The 20,708-nt window shown below is 46.4% G+C and overlaps 1 protein-coding gene and 1 non-coding gene across 6 annotated transcripts in view; both read left to right on the plus strand.

Moving 5' to 3' along the window:
* RAP1GAP2 (RAP1 GTPase activating protein 2) overlaps window positions 1-20,708 on the plus strand; it is a 184,565-nt gene that overhangs the window by 44,879 nt on the left and 118,978 nt on the right. For 4 of the 5 annotated variants that reach the window (XM_053367734.1, XM_053367735.1, XM_053367741.1 and 1 more), the window contains one exon: window positions 1,666-1,701. In XM_053367734.1, coding sequence (XP_053223709.1) covers window positions 1,666-1,701 — 36 coding nt within the window. Of the gene's footprint in view, window positions 1-1,665; window positions 1,702-7,832; window positions 7,984-20,708 lie in introns of those variants that run through there. The other variant, XM_053367742.1, reaches the window with a different exon arrangement.
* TRNAA-UGC (transfer RNA alanine (anticodon UGC)) lies at window positions 3,363-3,435 on the plus strand. Its single transcript has one exon. It is a non-coding gene; the product is annotated as a tRNA-Ala (tRNA).

Raw genomic sequence — 20,708 nt, forward strand, 5'->3', positions numbered from 1 at the left:
AAAATGGGCTGGAGAAACTGGGCTGGATGAGGAAATCTATCTATTACTGTTCTCTCCAACCTTAAGTCTACTTCTCCACATTTCCACATCAGTCTGCGTCCGTCCCCCCCTTAAAAAGAAGTCCTCATGAAAAATCATCAATACTCTAGTGCAAATTGCTACTAATCAATACATGCCATGCAGGTATTCCATTTTGCCTAATATACACTTTTGTTTTGGGCAAAGCATTGTCCCCTGCTATACAGCATGTGGCTATTTTGCACAGATATATGCATTTATAGGCACACTTTATACCCCAGTATATGCATTTTTTGTATGTGTTACTTGGCTGGAGAATGGCATTGCAAAATTCAGAGAAGTGCGAAGTTTGAAGGACAGCTGTTTGGAAAGTGCAGATTTGGTAGTTTTGGCTTGAAATGTGAACTGGACTGAATTTCTCCCCCAAAGCTACCTGTGGCTTAGTGGAGGTTACTGGATTCCAACTCCCATCACCCCCAGCCAGCAAAGCCAATGGTCAATGATGATGGGATTGGAGTCCAGCAACATTTGGAAGGCCACAGGTTTCCTTACCCTAGCAGCAGCAGCAATAACAACAATTATAAGTTGCCCATCTGACTGGGTTGCCCCAGAATGTTTTCTTTCTATTCACCTGTAAAGGTAAAGGGACCCCTGACCATTAGGTCCAGTCGTGGCTGACTCTGGGGTTCGGTGCTCATCTCGCTTTATTGACCGAGGGAGCCGGCGTACAGCTTCCGGGTCATGTGGCCAGCATGACTAACCCGCTTCTGGTGAACCAGAGCACCGCATGGAAACGCCGTTTACCTTCCCGCTGGAGCGGTACCTATTTATCTACTTGCACTTTGATGTGCTTTCGAACTGCTAGGTTGGCAGGAGCTGGGACCGAGCAATGGGAGCTCACCCCGTCGTGGGGATTCGAACCGCCGACCTTCTGACCGGCAAGTCCTAGGCTCTGTGGTTTAACCCACAGCACCACCCGTGTCCCTGTACTCTGTCTTAACTAATTTAAGACTGCAGTCCTACACTCACACACAGTCACTGGGAGTTGACTCGACTGAATATTATGGGATGGCTTTCTGAGTAAACAACTTTAGGGTGTACTCTGCAACATTGCAATCCTATAGATGCTTCCTTTGAAGTAAGCACAGAATTTAAATGAGATTTACACCCGGGCAGGATTTCATCCCTATTAAGAGTTTTGAAAACAGGGTGGCCACCCTACCTTTGGGGCATCGTTAATGTTCACTCCTCTAGTCATGAGTAGGTGGGGGAAAAAAAGACTGTCTAGGGCATTAAAGCCTTGCTTTCTGTACCCTTGGAAATCCTATCCATTGCTTCCGAATATCAAGCTTGCAAGATGGTTGCTTCCAGTTCTTCCCATATTTTTCACTCATATCCCATTGCTTCTATGAACTAGAAACTGGATCTTAAAACAACCCTCAAATCTTGATTTTATTTTATTTTTAGGATGATGAATTGAGGACCCATCCCCATTTCCTGCCCTTGTAGGTGTGGTGTCGGAATACACACCACGGGGCCTGCTTTTCGGCCAAAAAATGCAGGAAATGAGGGGTATCTTACCAATAAAAGTAACAAGAAGAACAATCTGCTTAACATTCTCTCCCTCCCACCCCTCATCTTTTCCAGGATTGACAAAACCATGCTTGCAAGCCTGAAGATCAAGTGAGTAATTGATTATTTTATCTAATTCATTCTTTACACTGCTTGGTTGCCATCCCATGTGATAATAAGTTTTCTGGGAGGCTTATGGTGGCCTCTTTCCTACAAGGCGTGCTTCTCTTTCTTCTTCGATATGCTTGCAAAGCTGGATAACAGCGGGTGATCTTATGTTCTTGGACTTGATGGAAGCTTTATATAAGTAGTCCCAGTGAAATAGCTGGCTGGTTGTTACTGATTCGGTTGTGCCTTACTTTCTTTTGTCTTTGTTTATATATAAAAACCAACCGAAATGAAATTGGAGGGGTGGGACAGTTGTAAGGAGGCAGCTCTTTCCATTCCAACCTGTATTCCTTACAATCACTGCTCCGTTCATTCCAGTTCAGTGTCTACAAAATACTATGTTATTTGCCTTGCTGTCTGCTCTTCAACGTAAGTTGAAGAGTTAACTATTTACATAACCTAAGTTCATTTTGATGTGAAGGAAATGTCAGAACAATGGGAAAACAACAACACTGGTTTTCATTTCTGACCACAGATTCACACACGAATGGCAGCAATTTCAATTCCGTTTTCCATTTTCACTGGAATTCTCTGACATCTCTACCTGCTATTTGCCCAAGAAAGTGAACTGCCACTAGTGCTTTCAACAATGTCCTCGATAGACACAAAGTAGCTCAGGGAAGGGCTATAGCTCAGGGGTAAAACATCTCCTTTGTATGCAGAAGGTCCCAGGGTCAACGCCCTACATCTCCAAGGGGAGCTGGGACGGTCCCTTGTCCAAAACAATGGAAAACTATTGGCAAACAAGGTTCCTAGCTCCGAGGGTGGAATTTGGGAGCATGATTTTCCTTGGAGCCATTTTGCATGTGGGTGTGATGGCCAAATCCGCTTTAAGTATCAGGCTAAAGGTCCAGCATCCTGTTCTCACAGCGTCCAACCAGATACCCTCTGGGAAGCCCACAAAGTGGACCTCAGAGCAGCAGTGTTCAAGATGGCTTGGCTGGCTTTAAAAGAGGGTTTAGAAATGCAAGTTCGTGGACATTAATGGCCAGTAGCCACAATGGCAATTTTTTCCTCCCACTGTCAGAGGCAGCGAGGTGCTGGATCTGAAGGTGAGGAGAGTGTTGCTGTGCACACGACCTGCTTGCAATCTTCCCCCTCTCCAGTTTCATTTCTGGTTGGCCACTGTGAGAGCAGAGTCTTGGAGTAGATGGGCCTCTGGCCTGATCCAGCAGAGCTCTTCTGGCTTGCTTATGGCACAGTCACTTCTGATAGGACAGGGTCAAGGTAGCAGGCTGATTAGGATCAGTGAAGGCAAAAAGCATGGTCTTTCAGGACCCTGGACAGATCATCAGCACAGGTGATGACTGGAACTCATTCCGGGAGATGTCTACTGAAACCTGGCTGGTCTGGACCTGCCGTTAACATGCCCCCATCCCAAGGAGCTCTCGTTCGGCTATTGCTTGATTTTGCACCCGTTGACTTCTATGGCTTTGGGGTGGTGAGGACTGCATCCTGGGCTGCCCTCGGTGTCTGATGAGTTGGGTAAAGCTGCGTACTTTGGCCTGGAAAGTCTTAAAATTGGAGAAACCCCTTCTCCAGATGATGCCTCCTCTGAGCCACAGGGAGGATTGAGGCCAGAGAACATGAGTCTGGATGGGAAGGGTGGTGTAGCTTAGTGGTTAGAGCATCTGCTTTGCATGCAGAGGGTCCCAGGTTCAATCCCTGGTTGCATCACAAGGTAGGGCTGGGAAAGACTCCCTGTCTGGAAACCCTGCACAATCACTGCCAATCAGTGTTAACAATAATGAGTTAGATGGACCGCTGAGACAGACTCTGTATAAGGCAGCTTCCTATGTAGATCTGGGAAGGGGAAATTGCTTTCGCCATGGACCAAATGCATCTTCTCCTTGTAGCCATAGAAGCTGCCAGCTCCTGGCAACTCCAAGCGGGGAAGGGGAAACCAGAATGCTGCCTTCTGCCCCTGTTTTGTTTTCATATCTGCCGCTGCACTATTTTTAATCTTGGTACGCCTGGTTATTTCTCTCTCCACCCTCCACCTCCTGCAGCCCCCTTCTGAAGGCCGAGGTGATTCATGTTTTGAACAATTATATCCAATTTAGCCCTTTTCTGTTTGAAGTGAGGCTTGGGCAGTAGGCTGTAGGAATCATACAGTTTTCGCTTTGTGGGAACAAGAAAGGAACACTCTCGAACAGAGGTTCCGGAAACCTGGTCCGTGGAACAGCTTCATTCAATGACCACAACATCTAGCATAGCGTATTAGAATTGCCAAGCAACCAGCAGAAAAATCATTGATCGGTACTCCAGGACTCTCAGCAATTCTCAAGCGGTCTGGGGGTGTGTGTGGTGGTGGAGTTTGACCTAGCAGCCTTTCACAAAGCGGACTGTCCTCTGCAAAGCAGAACACACCTAGAGAGCATTTCCCAACCCCCTGTTGCAGCAATTTGTTTCATTAATTTCTGCATCGAGGTAGACCACCCTTTCCCAACCAGGTCCCTTCCTGACGTTGTTAAGACTCAAACTCCCATGAGCTACAGCCACAATGGCCGTTGCACAGGGATGATGGGAGCTGTAGTCCAAGGATATCTGGAGGTCCTGGGGTTGTAGAAGGTTGAGTTTGACTTTGTCTGGTTCTGCGACCCCAAATATCCCCAGCTGTTAGTACCTGGGCTGGTTGCACTGGCACCAACTCTATAGGGTGAAGGCGTCTTGGGTCCCATCAGTGTTGATGGGATGGAAGAGCCGAGTGCAGGGTGGCTTCAGTGGCCGTCTCCTTCTGAGCGCAAGAGAGGAGGAGCCTCTAGCTATTGAAGCCATGGGCTCTGTGCTCAGCATCCTCCCAATGATGTGATGTCTTGCGCACAGTGCGCAATGCGCACATGACATCACATGTGTGTATTAGGATAATAAACTTATGCATATCTGTTTACTAATGTATGGAAGTGTAACAATATCCCCCCTTTTTTCATTCTCACACACTCTTTTTCTTTTGCCACTCTATCTTTCTATAAATGAAATTCTTCTAATAAAACAACAACACATGCTGTTGGGTGCAAGTCAGTGCCTCCGCCTGCTTGCTTCCCCTGCCTGTTCTACATCCAGTGATGGATCTCTGAGCCTCCGGATCTTGTTGGGCTACAGCTATGGCCAAATGTTCAGAGATGATGGGAATGAGTCCAGCATCGTCCGGAGAGCTACAGCTTTCCCCTCCACCATCTAGTCAATTGCCATTGATGTCCTGTCAACCGTTTCTTTATGATCTCCCCGCACAGCGCTTGACGCTTTGGTTCTCCAAGAACAATATTTGCCCTCTGTGTGACAGTTTGACAGACTGTCAGCTCTTCCTCATTAAGCTGACGCACAGGCTGGCAACACTGTCTGATGCCTCCTGCGATTCCTGCGTCGAGATTGGTTTCGTCACATCCTGGATGAGTCAATGAACAAAAAAGCAATAACATTCCTGGCTTGGGGCTATTGCTCCATGTCGTTTCTCTCAATCAGAGCCCTTGCTTTTTTTTCCCTTTAAAGAGCTATGTTGTTCTCTTGGGCCATTTGAATTTGAAAACAATTCCCATCTGCCACCCCCGCTGATGACGGCTTTACTTGTATTTATGGTGGGAGCAGCGAAGGATGTGTTTGAGAGATGCTTTCTGCTAAGTCAAGCTATTTTGCAATCTATCTCAGTGTTGTCTTCCTCTGACCGGCTTCACCTAAAGAGCCAGTGTGGTGTAGTGGTTAAGAGCGGTAGTCTCGTAATCTGGTGAACCAGGTTCGCTTCTCTGCTCCTCCACATGCAGCTGTTGGGTGACCTTGGGCTAGTCACACTTCTCTGAAGTCTCTCAGCCCCACTCACCTCACAGAGTGTTTGTTGTGGGGGAGGAAGGGAAAGGAGAATGTTAGCCGCTTTGAGACTCCTTAAATGGAGTGAAAGGGTGGATCTCAAATCCAAACTCTTCTTCTTCTCTTCTAAATACCTGGTTTTTTTAACTAGAGATGCCAGCAAACTGGACCTTGAAATCCAACTGGCTGCTTTTCAAGAGCCATTGATGCAATTAACATGGTGCCTAGATTGTCGCGAACCTACTGGCCAATCTTGTGACAGTGAGTCCCATTCATGAAGTTCTTTCTTTTTTCTGTCCTACTACACAGCCTGTCCTAAATCTACTGTGTGGAAGGGGTGTAGCTCAGTAGCACAGCATCTCCTTTGCAGGTTGCAGGTTCAACCCTCAACATCTCCAGGCAGGGATGGGAGAGATTTCCTGTTTGCCCCAAACCTGGGTCAATACTAAAGTAGATGGGCCAATGGTATAAGACACCTGCCTATGTTTCCTAGGTGATCTGTTCAAGTTTATTATTGTCTGATAGATTAGCACAGATGAAGTCAGGTACTGAGGAAAATAACCAAGCAGAGGCTAGGTACGACTTTTATTTTCTTTAAAGGAGTTCCTATTTCATGCTGGCCATTCTATTATAAGGCAACTTCCTATTTTCCATTTCAATGGGTGATGGCAAGATCTAGAATCATGAGAGCAGGGAAAGTAAATCCATTTCACGGGGCGACTGCAATCTGTAGAATCATGAGACATGGAAATGTCTCAATTCTGCCCCCATGCTCAATTTAAAAACCTCTTTCACAAAGGAGGTAGAGAACTGGTGGGCCTCATGGTTTTGCTGGACTACAACTCCCATCACCCTTGCCCATTGGCCTATACAGTGTGTGGCTGCTGGGAGTTGCAGTCCAACAATATCTGATGTTCTCCATCCCGGGACTACAAGTTTAACAGCAGCTTCTTAGGTATGTTTTGTTGTTGTTTTGTGTGGGCAACTGGATTGGAGACACTATTAGGCAAAAATAGATCACATTTGCATCACAAGTTTAAAGCACTATAATACCACTTTAAACAGTCATCCCCACCCATAAATCTTGGGAACAATAGTTTGTCGAGGGTGCTGAGAGCTGTCAGGAGACACCTATTCCCCTCCAAGAACTACAATTCTCAGAGTTCCGTGGGAAGAGGAATTCATTGTGAAACAGTTCTGAGAATTGTAAACAGAGAAGACTATTGCACAACTAATCAAACAATTGCTGATCTTAGCCACTGTTATGTACTGAGTTGAATAGGATCCAAAAGGCAGCAGTCTGATTGGTCCACAGGAGCCACCCAATCCAGCTCCAGGTGGAAGTGAATCCGCAACCTGATTGGCCTACAGGTGAATCCCAGAATTAGCCAATCACGGCCCATTGTGTAAATAATGTATATAAAGCAGACATTCTGGGGGAGCTTCCATTCCTCCTCAGTACTATGAACTGAATAAAAAACATGAAATCCACTCTCGACTCCGAGTATATTTCAGCCACCCTAAAGCTGTGGGTGGAATGGAAGTGGGGGCCATAAACTCATACCATCCAACTTTTTCCAGTGCCAAACTGGGACGTTCTCCCAGGCAAGTCACAAGGCTGCGCTTTGCTCTTGTCCCGAAAAAGCACTTATTTTTGCACCCCCCCCCCAAGATCTCTTGCAGAACCCAAAAACGCACTGCACGAGATCACAGCTCAGAAAAAGCACTTTTTGGGGGGTGAGAGTGCAAAAGTTTGAGGCGCCCAAGATGGCCGCTGAGATCTTGCAAGAAAAAAATGGGATGCCCTGTGTTTTCCCCCCCAGGGCACTTGGAAGGTATGTCAATTCCACAGTCACAACTGGGAGACAACTTCCTTGCACTTCCCCAGACAGAACCCAACCTAAAACAGAACTATATAACCAATAATATATCTGCTCTCTCTCTCCATCTTTCCCTCCCTGCCCTGCTGCAAGCAAATTATCACCTTTTTTTGCTTCTTCGGTTGATTCACTCACAGCTGGGAGGTCTTATTATTTTTATTTGTCTGTCTCTTCACACACCCCTTTACAGTTTAATTTGGTTTTCATTAGTTCCTATGGTAACCATGAATGCATCTGTGGAGGGTTTTGAAATTAAGAGCAAAAGAGCACAACAATACGGAGCGTGATAGGAGAAAGCAACAGAGAGACACTCCTGCCTGAATAGTTTGCCTGGACTAATTTATATATATATATAAAATAATAATTAAAGAAAGGGGGGAAATGTTTAGGGGAATAAATCCTTCCCATCGCAATTAGCCAGGAAGAGCCGTGTGAGAAAGTCCTGATAGCTTGAATCTTGCTACCTGCTAGGAGCCTACTGACTGAGAGAGATACTCTTCTGTTTCCCTGTTTCAATTGTTCAAAAATCGCAGAAGGAACTCTGGTAAGTCTATTTCATTTCATTCTATCACCCCTTCTGTCTGTGTCTTAGGTGGGTCTCCCTAAGCATTCAGACAAAGCGCTGCTGAATATCTAGGCACCATTTCCTATTTTGCTTCCTTGTGTGGCGAAGGAGGCCACTGTTCAAGAAGTGTGGTGCTAGGAATGCTGGAAGAGGTAGCGTAGACTAGTGGGTAGAGTGTCACACACCATAGACCTCTTCTGTTTACTGAGCGTTCGTCCTCATTTGCTTCCAGAAAGCTTACGCAGAGGTTAGATGGTATCTGGCCTTCGTTGTGCATTCATTCTGATTTGTTCACGGGGCAGTTATATGTCTATGAACATTCATCCTGATTTGCTTGTGGGGTGTTTACTCATCTTTCTGTTATTTATTCATTCATGCGATTTAGTGCTTCTGCGCACGCGCAAGCGCCGAAGCCTGGAAGTAACCCGTTCTTGTACTTCTGGGTTTGGTGCGGTGTGCAACCCGAAAATGCGCAACCTGAAGTGTCTGTAACCCGAGTTATGACTGTATATGGATGCCTTAAGATCGTCTATTTCTGTAATGCCCAATAAGGGTTTAGAGAAAGAAAGAAAGAAAGAAAGAAAGAAAGAAAGAAAGAAAGAAAGAAAGAAGAGACACTATATGTACTTTCCCTTGTTAATTTGCTTGTTTTGCAACATGGCAATCTTTAATAGAAACTAATTTTAAAAAGGAGGCAGAGGGCAGATGTGTCACTAACAAGCCCTCTGATCTCACTTCACATTGGAGAAGTTCTCAAATCTCTGTAGGGTTGACACCTTTGTTCTGACAAAATTCATGATAGGGCAGGGCAGGGCGGTTGGGGAGCAACCCCCCCCCAATCTGCTGCTGAATTGACTTCAAAGCGATCCATTACAATCTCTTGCAGCCTAACAAGATGGGCCCTCTGGAATTTATTACATATGCACATTCACACACACATATACACAAATCTATATATCTATCTGTGCTTGGCTACCCAGAGCTTAAATACATGACCTTTCACACACCCTTTCAAGCACATGAAGTTGGAGAGGATCCCTAACTTGGCACACACACACACACAGAGAGAGAGAGAGAGAGAGAGAGAGAGAGAGAGAGAGAGGGGGGGAAGGAAGGAAGATCTGAAATACAGGACAGAACTGTATCAATAATGGACAAAGCATTTTACACTGAAATACAGGACAAACTTGTACAGCGGTACCTTGGTGCTCAAATGCCTTGGTACTCAAACAACTTGAAACCCAAACACAGCAAACCCGGAAGTAAGTGTTGTGGTTTATGAACTTTTTTCAGAAGCTGAGCGTGCTCCATTTTGAGTGTTACACTTCCAATTTGAGTGCCATATTTCCGTTTTGAGTGTTACGCTGAGGTCTGTCTGTTTTTGCTATTTATTTTGCATTGCTGCTTTTGCGGCTCTTTTTGTTTTGTTTTTGCGACTGTTTGGAACCCAGTTCAGCTACTGATTGATTGATTGTGTGAGTGACTGCAGTACATTGTTTATTGCTTTCATTTTATGGATCAGTGGTCTTGTTAGATAGCAAAATTCATGTTAAATTGCTGTTTTGGGGGTTGCTTTTAAAAATCTGGAATGGATTAATCCATTTTGCATTACTTTTGATGGGAAAGCGAGCCTTGGTTTTGGAACGCTTTGGTTTTGGAACGGACTTCTGGAACAGATTAAGTTTGAGAACCAAGGTACCACTCTATTATACAGGACAGGTGGCAACCCGAACTGCCACTCTTGGAGTAAGGGAGCTATGTGCTTCACTTCTGCAGCAGGTGGACTTCTCCATAATTGCTGTAGAAGTGTGTGTGTGTGTGTGTGTGTGTGGCGTTTCATGGCTCCTCCTTGCTGCTTCTGCATGCAGTTCTTTGAGCATTATGCAGCAGCACTCGCCCACAATCCCAGGCAAAAAGCACGGAACTGGTGAGACTCATGCCTCGGAAACCTCTGCACTGAGGAAGTGAAATTGACAGCGTTTTTGCAACCTTATGGGAAGCCGCCCTTTCTCTTGGTGATATTTGCGTAGGGAAAAGGTCATAGAATCATAGAATCATGGAATCATAGAGTTGGAAGAGACCACAAGGGACATCGAGTCCAACCCCCTGCCAAGCAGGAAACACCATCAGAGCACTCCTGACATATGGTTGTCAAGCCTCTGCTTAAAGACCTCCAAAGAAGGAGACTCCACCACACTCCTTGGCAGCAAATTCCACTGTCGAACAGCTCTTACTGTCAGGAAGTTCTTCCTAATGTTTAGGTGGAATCTTCTTTCTTGTAGTTTGGATCCATTGCTCCGTGTCCGCTTCTCTGGAGCAGCAGAAAACAACCTTTCTCCCTCCTCTATGTGACATCCTTTTATATATTTGAACATGGCTATCATATCACCCCTTAACCTCCTTTTCTCCAGGCTAAACATGCCCAGCTCCCTTAGCCGTTCCTCATAAGGCATCGTTTCCAGGCCTTTGACCATTTTGGTTGCCCTCCTCTGGACACGTTCCAGTTTGTCAGTGTCCTTCTTGAACTGTGGTGCCCAGAACTGGACACAGTACTCCAGGTGAGGTCTGACCAGAGCAGAATACAGTGGCACTATTACTTCCCTTGATCTAGATGCTATACTCCTAGGGCAGGGATAGGGGTCCTGTGGTCTTCCTGAGGTTCTTGAACCACAGTCCCCACCACCCCAATACAGTGGTACCTCAGGTTATAGATGCTTCAGGTTACAGACTCCACTAAGCCAGAAATAGTACCTCAGTTAAGAACTTTGCTTCAGGATGAGAACAGAAATCTCACGGTGGCAGCACAGTGGCAGCAGGAGGCCCCATTAGCTAAAGTGGTACCTCAGATTAAGAACAGTTTCAGGTTAAGAACGGACCTCCAGAACGAATTAAGTTCTTAACCCAAGGTACCACAGTAATTCACCAAGTCGGGGTCCATCCACATCTGGAGGGCTGCAGTTTGTCCAGTTTTGTTTTGATAGAAGGAATTCTTGGTGGCTTTTCCCAGGGGGTGGGGCTGTTTGCTCACAGTTTGTACAAAATCCCCTCCAAAACTGTGTGATGGAGCCCAGGTGGCCCACCTCAGATCGGTCCATGAGGACTAGGTCCATGAGGACTAGGTGGCCGAGGTGGATGAGGAGCTGGAAACAGCTTGATGAGTCAAAGAAGGAAAGAAAACGAAAGAAAAGTGCAGGAACCGAAACCATCAAAAGGGAACGGCTAACCAGCATTTCACACTTTTGACCTCAGTTGGAGGAGCTGCTTTTGACATGGGCTGGATTTCAACCACAGAGACCACAAGCCCCAGCTGGCTGGGGGCCAGAGGCTGTTCAGTGGATGGGGCAGCTTCTCAGCAAGCCCCCTTCCTGCTCTCAGTTTAGAAAGTCACAGCGCTTATTCTCCAGGTGAAAAGAGAAGTCACACCCAGGGTGTTCAGCGACAGGAGGCCTGCTTTCAAAGCAGCTGTGCCTTCCTGTGAAACAAAGATGAAGGACCTTTTTTTTTTGGCCTGGGGGCTGAATTGCCCCAGAGGCAACTTTCTGGGGACAACATGCTAGTGGTGGACTGAGCCAGAGGCAGAAATAGATTTGATTCTTACCTGTAGGCTGAATTCCAGCCACGCTAAAGTCAGAGGTTTCTGCACAAACATTTCTCCACCAAGGCAAGCAAGAGACATTTTATCTGCCCCAGTGCTGGGGGGTGTCTGGTCCAGAGACCAATCCTGGCCCACCATGGGGTGAAATTTGGCCTGCGTGGGCTAGAACCACAACTACCTGACAATCAACTGGCAATACTCCAACTGGGGTGTGGCAGAGCTTAAGTCTGCGTTGGCTCTGCACACTAGGGTAGGATTTAACCCTTGCTCATCAGCTGATGAGTGGGGGTTAAGCATACCCTCCAACATTCCTCTGATGAAAATAGGGACGTTCTATTCCATAATAATAATAATTTTATTATTTATGCCCCATCCGACTGAGTTGCCCCAGCCACTATGGGCAGCTTCCAACAGATATAAAAACAGAACAAAACATCAAACATTAAATAAAACCTTTCCCTATACAGGTCTGCCTCCTGATGTCTTCTAAAGGTTGTATAGTTACTTATCTCCTTGGCTTGGGGGTCGCATAACTCCATACCTTCTAACATTTCTCTGATAAAAAATAGGGACGTCCTAAGGAAAAGCGGTGGGATGCGGGTGGCACTGTGGTCTAAACCACTGAGCCTAGAGCTTGCCGATTGGAAGGTCGGCGGTTCGAATCCCCGTGACAGGGTGAGCTCCCGTTGCTCGGTCCCTGTTCCTGCCAACCTAGCAGTTCAAAAGCACGTCAAGGTGAAAGTAGATAAATAGGTACTGCTCTGGCGGGAAGGTAAACGGCGTTTCCGTGCGCTGCTCTGGTTCGCCAGAAGCGGCTTAGTCATGCTGGCCACATGACCCGGAAAAACTGTCTGCAGACAAACGTCAGCTCCCTTGGCCAGTAAAGCGAGATGAGCGCCACAACCCCAGAGTCGTTTGCGACTGGACTTAACTGTCTGGTGTCCTTTACCTTTTAAGGAAAAGTGGAACACTCCAGGATCAAATCAGAAACTGGGGCAGCTTCTGTAAATCTGGGACTGTCCCTGGAAAATAGGGACACTTGGAGGGTCTGGAGGCACATGCATCCAAAATGCAATGTGGGGCTGTTTGCAAAAGGGCTTTTAAACCACCTCACACTTGGAAGGCCCAACAGTTGGGGCTTCAAAGCAGAGCATCATCTGATGTCACTGTGATGTCAGGCAGTTGACAGCGGGGTGGTCCCACCTGTTAAACTTGGCCCTCCATTGGCGGGAGATAAGGATCTGGCCTAATGGCCAGAAAAGTTTCCTTACCCCTTCTCTGACCCACTTGATCTCTGATGGTGGGGAGACAAACTGCCTTATGAATAATATTCTGCCCTCCATCGTAGGAGCCCTGGGTGGCAAAGGTAAGTTGGACTGTAAAGAGTGGTGTTTTGGATCCCATAACTTCCTTTGTTGGGAAATAATTTTGTATAAAATTAGATCTAGTGTTGCATTTCCCGTAACAGAAGTTCTGTACCACAGGGTGGTTCCTCCTTCTAATCTGAGAAACAGTTTCACCCAGGGCTGAAATATAAATATTTTTAAATAGTGGAAGGGTGGGCAACCTGTCAGCCTCCGCATTAGGTGGATTTTATAGGCAGGATAGGATATATTTTACAATTTATCCTCCCTATGACTCAAGTATGTGAGCAGAACATTTAAACTTAAAACAATTAGCAGAGTTTTAAATACCATCCCTTGCAGCATTAAAGTGGAAACTTTGGGATGAGGCTGTGCAGCCTTATGGCAATTTATCCAGGTTATTAATGAAAAGAATCAGACTGCAAATTAAGCATAAAAATGGTGTTTGCTTAGATAAAGTCTCACACTTGATACAAACAGTAACAGTAATGAAAGCAAGGCAGGCAAATTCTACTTCTAGATTACGAAATGCATATTTCAGTTCAAAATGAAGTCTCCCCTTGAAGCAGAGACCAGACAGATGTCTGTCTGCCTCAGAAGCATGGTGAAAAAGAGACTGAGCTCCGAGGAGAGAGGAAGTAGTAAGGATTATTTTCCTTACCTTTTCCACCAGGTGGAGCAGGGGATATGACCTCACAGAGTGTCCTCTCTAGGAATTTACAGGGGGAACTCCATGTGCCTTAACCCTTTGCTTATCTAGCAATGTTTGAAATTTTATTTAGGCTGAGAGATTATTTCCCACACTCCAGATGTGAAACACCAACTCCCATCATCCCCAGACAGCACGGCCAATGGTCAGGGATGATGGGATTTGGAGTCCAAGCACATATGCTGGGCCACAGGTTCCTCAGCCCTGAAATCAAGCATGCCTTAAAGCAGCCTTCACCAACAGGCTGCCCTCCAGGCAGTTTTGGACTACAGTTCCCATTAGCCCCCGCTAGCACAGCCAATGGATGTTGTAGTCCAAAACATCTGGAGAGCACCAGATTGGTGAAGGCTGCCTTACAGCATAATCCAGGGCATGTTTGTTGAGAAATAATGACTGCCACAGAGGGTAGCTGCTATAAGTCCTTTGCAGCAAAAACAATAGAATCTGCTCACTTGCTTAAAGCTTGTTAGATACCTTCAGAGTCCACAAGAGGGCGCGTTTTGGCAAAAAAGCTTTGCAAAACTTCAAAAAGTGAAGATTTGTATTGCTTCTGCGCTCAAATGCTGTTTTGACAGTACAATTCTCTACATGTCCAGTGAAAATTAAGTTAGCTGAGTTCAATGGGGCTTACTCTCAGGAAATTGGGTCTAAGAATCTGGCCTTTAAAGGCCAAAGATCGATCGATCTATCTATCTATCTATCTATCTATCTATCTATCTATCTATCTATCTATCATCTATCTATCATCTATCTATCTATCAATCATCTATCTATCTATCTATCTATCTATCTATCTATCTATCTATCTATCATCTATCTATCTATCTATCTATCTATCTATCATCTATCTCTGTCATATCCACACCATGTATTTAAAGCACTCATGTACCACTTTAACAATCATGGCTTCCCCCAAAGAATTCTGGGAACTAGTTTGTTAAAGGTGATGATGTCCACTGGCAGAGGAATGGGGGTGCGGAGGGAGTGGACCGCCGCCAGCACCACTATTCTGGTAGGGTGCCATCGCAGCGCCCCCCTGGACGCACACCGCACCCCCCACGTGCTGGGGGCTACGCCCCCAGAACGTGTGCCACGCCCCCGGGGGCACCAGCCACGCCCCTGCCTGCTCTCGCCTCCGGTAGTGGAGTATGCAGCTTTTCCACTGACGATGTCACAGAGCTACAATTCCTGCTTTCACTGGGCATGATTTTGAGACAGACACATGAAATTACAAACCACACCTCCTGCAGTTGCCCCAGCCAAGTTGTATATTGGGAGGAAGTTGGGACTGAGAACCTCCTTCAGATCCCTGAAGGGCAGAAGGCCCTATCCAAGTTGAAGTCACTTAGCTTGTTTCACAGCTGGGATGCTTTTTGTGCAAGGGAGAGCAGACCTGCAGAACGGAAGATTGCTGTGAAACAGACAGCACAGCAAGAACCAGCTGTTGCACAATCATCCTCTAGTGCAGCGGTTCTCAACCTGTGGGTCCCCAGATGTTGTTGGACTACAACTCCCACATCCCTGAGCTCTGACCTTGCTAGCTAGGCGTGATGGGAGTTGTAGTCCAGCAACATCTGGGGACCCACAGGTTGAGAAAGGCTGCTCTAGGGCAACTGTTGCACTGGATTCCTTCGAGTCCTTGTGCAAGTGAACTGAGAGCATTGCATATGACCCACTGACCAGATCTGATGGCTGTAGGTTACAGGAGGGTCCATTTCAATTGCTCCGTTAAGCAAAACTTCTTGATGACAGCAGCCGTTCAGCATTGTAGCCAGTTGTTTAGAAGGGCTGGTGAGCTCTCCTTTACTGGAGGTGTTTGAAGGGGAGCAAACAGAGGCGATGATCAAAGTTTGCCAGGAGAGTGAGGGGGTTAATGGAGGTAAGGAGAGGGCAGAGACTGAAAAGTCTGCGAGGCTTGAGGATGATTCAGATGAGGAAAGGAATTAGTGATTCACAAGATAATATCTGCTTAATTTGTTTCAGTAATAATTCAAGTCTTCTGACGGCTGCCATCTCCACCCCTCCGGTTTAAATCTCTGAACAAATTGCTCATAATAGTTTGAGGCACAAATCACTCTTTGTCCTCCAGGAGGATTGCTAAATAGTGTAGGTTCTCAATTGGTGGTTTGCAGACCCCAGTGGGTCTGTATAACCCATCCAGGGGGGTCTGTGGCACCATTCAAATAACAAAAGCTACCACAGAGATATCATGATTTTCAAAAGTAAGGGGTCCATCGCTGTCAACCGTCCCTTATTTGGCGGGAAATTCTCTTATCCCAGCGCCGTGTCCCGCTGCTGTCCCGGATTGATGATGTCCCTTAAATTTCGCGGGTTTCATGCTCGCCCGGCTTGGGAGGGAAGAAGCGGCTCGAGGTCCTCTGCCGAGAGAGATTGCGCGCACGAGCTGCTGCATCTCCGTCTCTCCCTTTCCCGCCTCATGGGTGCATCATGAGGAGACAGGTGGCGGGTGGGCGGGCAGCCCCTCTCTTGCGAGACATCTGCCGCACTGCCAGGGGAAGCTGGAGGCGGCAGCGGCAGCGGTGGCTGAGGAGGTGGCCTGAGGGAGGAGGAAGAGGAGGGGATGGGGAGGGACGCAGAAGGGCTGTGCTTTAGCGGCCGTGGCGGCGCCGCAACCACCTCATACCGGGCTCACGGGCAGCGTGGGCAAGAGTCTCTCTCCCTCTCGGGCGGGGAAGGGCCGATGGAACTCATAAGCTAAGCAAAATCCCTTATTTTGGCTGCTGATCCCTTATTTTCAAGGCTGCTGGTCCCTTATTTTCAAATCTGTAAGTTGACAGCTATGAAGGGGTCCGTGACTTGGCTTGTGGAAAACAGGGAGTCTATGGTACTTAGCTACTTGGGAACCACAGGTGTAGATCAAAAGTGGGGAGCCTGTGGCTCTCTAGATTATAACTCCCATTGGACAGCTTTCCATGCTGGCCGAGTCTGATTGGAAGTGGTGTCCAATGACACACGGAGGGCCCAGTGCCCTCATCTCAGCCAGGGTCAAATGCATCTTTTTCCAAAGTGAACATTGCAATGTTTTAAAAATTGATTTGGCCACCAGATGGTGCTATCAAAACACAAAACTGCATCGAGCCATTGGCTATAAAAACGGTTGGCAAGCATTTGTGTGTGGCCATGTTAGGACTGTCACCTGATTAAAGAAATCTTAGTTGATTCATTGTATGTGTTTTAATTGAACAATTGTCGGGGAAGGGCTGAGCCAGGAGCTGGAGACAAGGGCTGTGCACAACCCCTAATTTGGTGCTTTGGAGCAGCACCTGATGCGACCTGAGATGACCAGGGCCAGCCCAACCCAGGTCAGGACCCTCCGACCAATTTGGGGGCCTTGCACAGTGTTTAATTGGGGTTTTAAACCCCTAATGTGGCCTGGAGGGAGGTGGGGAGAAAGAGAGGTAACTTTGGTGCACATTTAAAGAGTTCAGTGAGCAGGATGTGGCTGCTTGCTCACGAGAAGTCCAACTAGGAATCAGACAGGATGGGACTGTAGCTGAATTAAGAGTGGGGCAGATGAGAGGCTGCAATATTTCAGACTGGGACTGACAGCCTCTGAGCCTCAGAGGGAGCCAGGGAAAGGGGGAAGGAAAGGAGAAGGTTGAATAGTGTTATTTTTCTAGAAAAAGAGGTGCCAGAACTCACCACGAACACCTCCTTCGCTCTCTTAGAATGGCAATGGCTCCCGCCTGACAGGTGCCGGAACCCACCTGAGAGGGGCTAGAAGTGAGTTCAAGTGAGTTCCGGCTGAAAAAAAGCCCTGAGGATGAGTAAGGCAAAGGCTGGTTCTGAAGGAGAGTTTGGACGTGGATTTTGGCCATTAAGTGGCTTTGTCTATTCTCTCCACGGTGAGCAGGACTTCTCTGGTCTGACAAGGAGAGTAAGAAGGAAGGGCAGTCTAAGTTTGGAAGGTTCTGGGACCCTGGGACTAGGGGTTGGGAAGTCTGTCAATATCTGTTTCTCTCCTTTCTGATTTCCACATCAGTCTGTGATTATTTTTATACCTCATGAAAATTCATCAGGGTTTCAGTGCAAATTTCTCCTAATCTACACAAAACGGCAAAGGGGATGGAGGAAAGGTTGCAGCATTTGGAGCTTCTGAGTTCTCTGGCTGGTTCTCCCTTGGGTGCTGGATAGTTTCCCTGGTAGAAGCAAAGGCTACCTAATGCAAGTGACCTACTACAGGTAGTTGTAATTAAGCATCATCTGGAGGGGCATTAAGTTCCTCATCCCTGGGCTAGAGTGAACTATGGTCTGTCTCAATATAAGGCAGCATCAAATGGTCCTTCTTAATGTAAGGTTACCAGATTTTTTTCCAATGAATCTGGGGACACTTTTCAGCTTCAGTGGATTTTGTATGGGGACTGATTTGTAAATCCGGGGACATCTGGTAACCTTATCTTAATGGTGCAAAACCTTAAATCGGGTCTGAGATGTGTACAGTGGCATCTCCTGACGCAACAGTGAACTCACCTGTCCCCAAAGGGGTCAAGCATCTCTGGGAAATTTGGCTTTCATCTTTTCTGCTAGAAATAAGTCAGGGGGAGTTCATGGGTTCGTTGGCCCAGTAACGGAGATAACATTGTTTCTTCACAGCAACTCCAGTGATTAGCTTTGAGAAGATAAAGTGGTTTACCCGCACCTCTCTCCCTCTCCTTCCCCCCCCCCCTGTCTAGTCTGAAGTTAATAACAAACCTCTTTTCAATGGCTGGGCTTCAGTCAAATGCCCAACATTGTTAGGAAGCAAAAACTAGAACATGAACTATCTTTGAGATTCATGTTTGTGTGTGTAAGACTGCAAGTGGTCCATACTGGCTCTCCATGCAGATGTTTTTTAGAGTGACATAATTGGACTAGATAGGTCTTTTTCTTGATCCAATGGGTCCATTTCTACTGTCTTATTTTTAGCTGTGTGGTCCTGTTCCTATAGTCCAACCTCCATCTGCCTGAGTCTGAGAGGCTGCCAGAGTTTTTGCTGCCTGTTCCAAAATGGAAAGGGAAAAGTAATAAATAGATGGCTTCTGACTTTTGGTCCCTGCCTGTGATTACCCTGAAGGTGACAGACCTTCATAGGTGAAGTAAATAAGACAAATAGAGGGGATTTTGCAGGAGACAAATCCATCCGGAGAATTCCCCCTCCTCCTTTCAGGGTCACAATGTTAGTGGAACATAACAAGCTCTCTCCATCTGTCCCTCTTTTCTGTGGCTCATCCATCCCCAGTAAATATATTTATCTCAGAGAGAATGAAGTCATCTGAAGAGTGGGATGAGGTGATGTGATGTGTGTCTGTGTGCACAGAAATGGAGTGATGTGGAACAAAAGGAAAATGCATTTGTGAGTGTCATTGTGGTGGTTGTGTGTGTTTTAGAGAGAGGAATAATACTGGTTTTGGAAAAAAAGAGGCACTTGTAATAACTACTGAATTGCTCCTGTAGAGGAAAAGAAAATGACCCGAAAAATATGCTACCATCACTCTGTTTCTCAAGGATATTACTTCATACAAAGTCATAACATAGCTTCCAATGTTGTCTAGATTTAATTATTTCATTTCTACTCCATTCCCATCCTCTCAGCACAGAAGTTTCTCTGGGGTGGTTTTAATAAAATAATACACATTGCCATGAGTCCCACAGGGACTAGGTTGGCAAGCCTGGATACAGGAGGAGGTGGCGGCAGCTACGTCTGATCAGGGGCTGGGGCAGGAGGGCGCTATATTGTCCCCTAGAGCCTGGTTCCACCTCTGCAGATGGGAGAAGACCCACCAGCCTCAGAGGATCTCATGTTTGCAATCTTGACCTTCTCACATAATAAGCGAGTCTCTGAAAGCTTGGCGGGTAGGGCATGGAAACCATTGGGACGTCTTACGTGCTTCTGTTCAGCTTTGAACACTTTGCTTGAACTCTTGAGTCATGCCTTCTGAGCTCTGTGTCTGCTGCCAAACCCATACCATTACATGCTAGCATAATGATCTCTACCTTCCTTACACATATGAGCCTCTGCCTCTGTGTGCTAGGCATCTGCCAGGGCCCACTCAAACTGGGACCAAATCCCAATAACTGCTCTGCTGATTGAGACCAAAGGGCTGTGTGCATTGGCATCCTAAGCATGTTTACTCAGAAGTAAATCCCATTCAGCTTAAGGGGACTTGTTGCCCTGCAGGTATCCTATGATTTCACCTGGTTCAGGTAGATGCCTGCTGGACTTTCACAGGCAAGGCTGGATGGCATAATATGTTTCCTTGTTTGCTTACAGCAGTTATGTAATCCGAGATATACTGCTTATGAATACGTAGGTTCCATTTTTAATTGTCATTGCTAATAGCTGTTGCAAGAACCATTCTCTGTATATCTGCCGATTCATTTTTTAAAGAAAAGCTTTTGAAGAATAAGTACAGGGAGTAAGCAAAATAGTTCTGCAATTTTGTCTGCAAATTATATAATACAAATGTTTCCAAAACAAAGCTAGGTTGGCAAATTGCAGGCTACAGCCTGTACTGCATCGATTAAGAAGCATCAATAAAAATAAACAATCATAAAGGAAAACACACAGTGAAATTCTCAGTTTATAGAGAAGAGAAGCCCAACCTAGTTTTGCTACTGTAAAAGGCAAATGGAACCACTTCTTCAGCTATTGGTGTTTGCAAGGCTCACTTTTTTTGATGGTTGGACCAGCAGTTGAGTCCAACCAAACAGCGAACCAAGTATTTGGATTTTGGTTCCATGAGGATGACCATGAAGGATATTTGTGATCACTTTAGCTCCCCAATTATTACTGCAGCGGGAAGGTAAACGGCGTTTCAGCGCGCTCTGGTTTCCGTCACGGTGTCCCGTTGCATCAGAAGCTGTTTAGTCATGCAGGCCACATGACCTGAAAAGCTGTCTGTGGACAAACGCCGGCTCCCTTGGCCTGAAATTGAGATGAGCGCCACACCCCATAGTCACCTTTGACTGGACTTAACCATCCAGGGGTCCTTTACCTTTTTACCTGATATTGTTATTACATTTATATCAGGTTGTG

Source organism: Podarcis raffonei, chromosome 15 (genome assembly GCF_027172205.1).
Source record: "Podarcis raffonei isolate rPodRaf1 chromosome 15, rPodRaf1.pri, whole genome shotgun sequence".
Classification (NCBI taxonomy): Eukaryota; Metazoa; Chordata; class Lepidosauria; order Squamata; family Lacertidae; genus Podarcis; species Podarcis raffonei.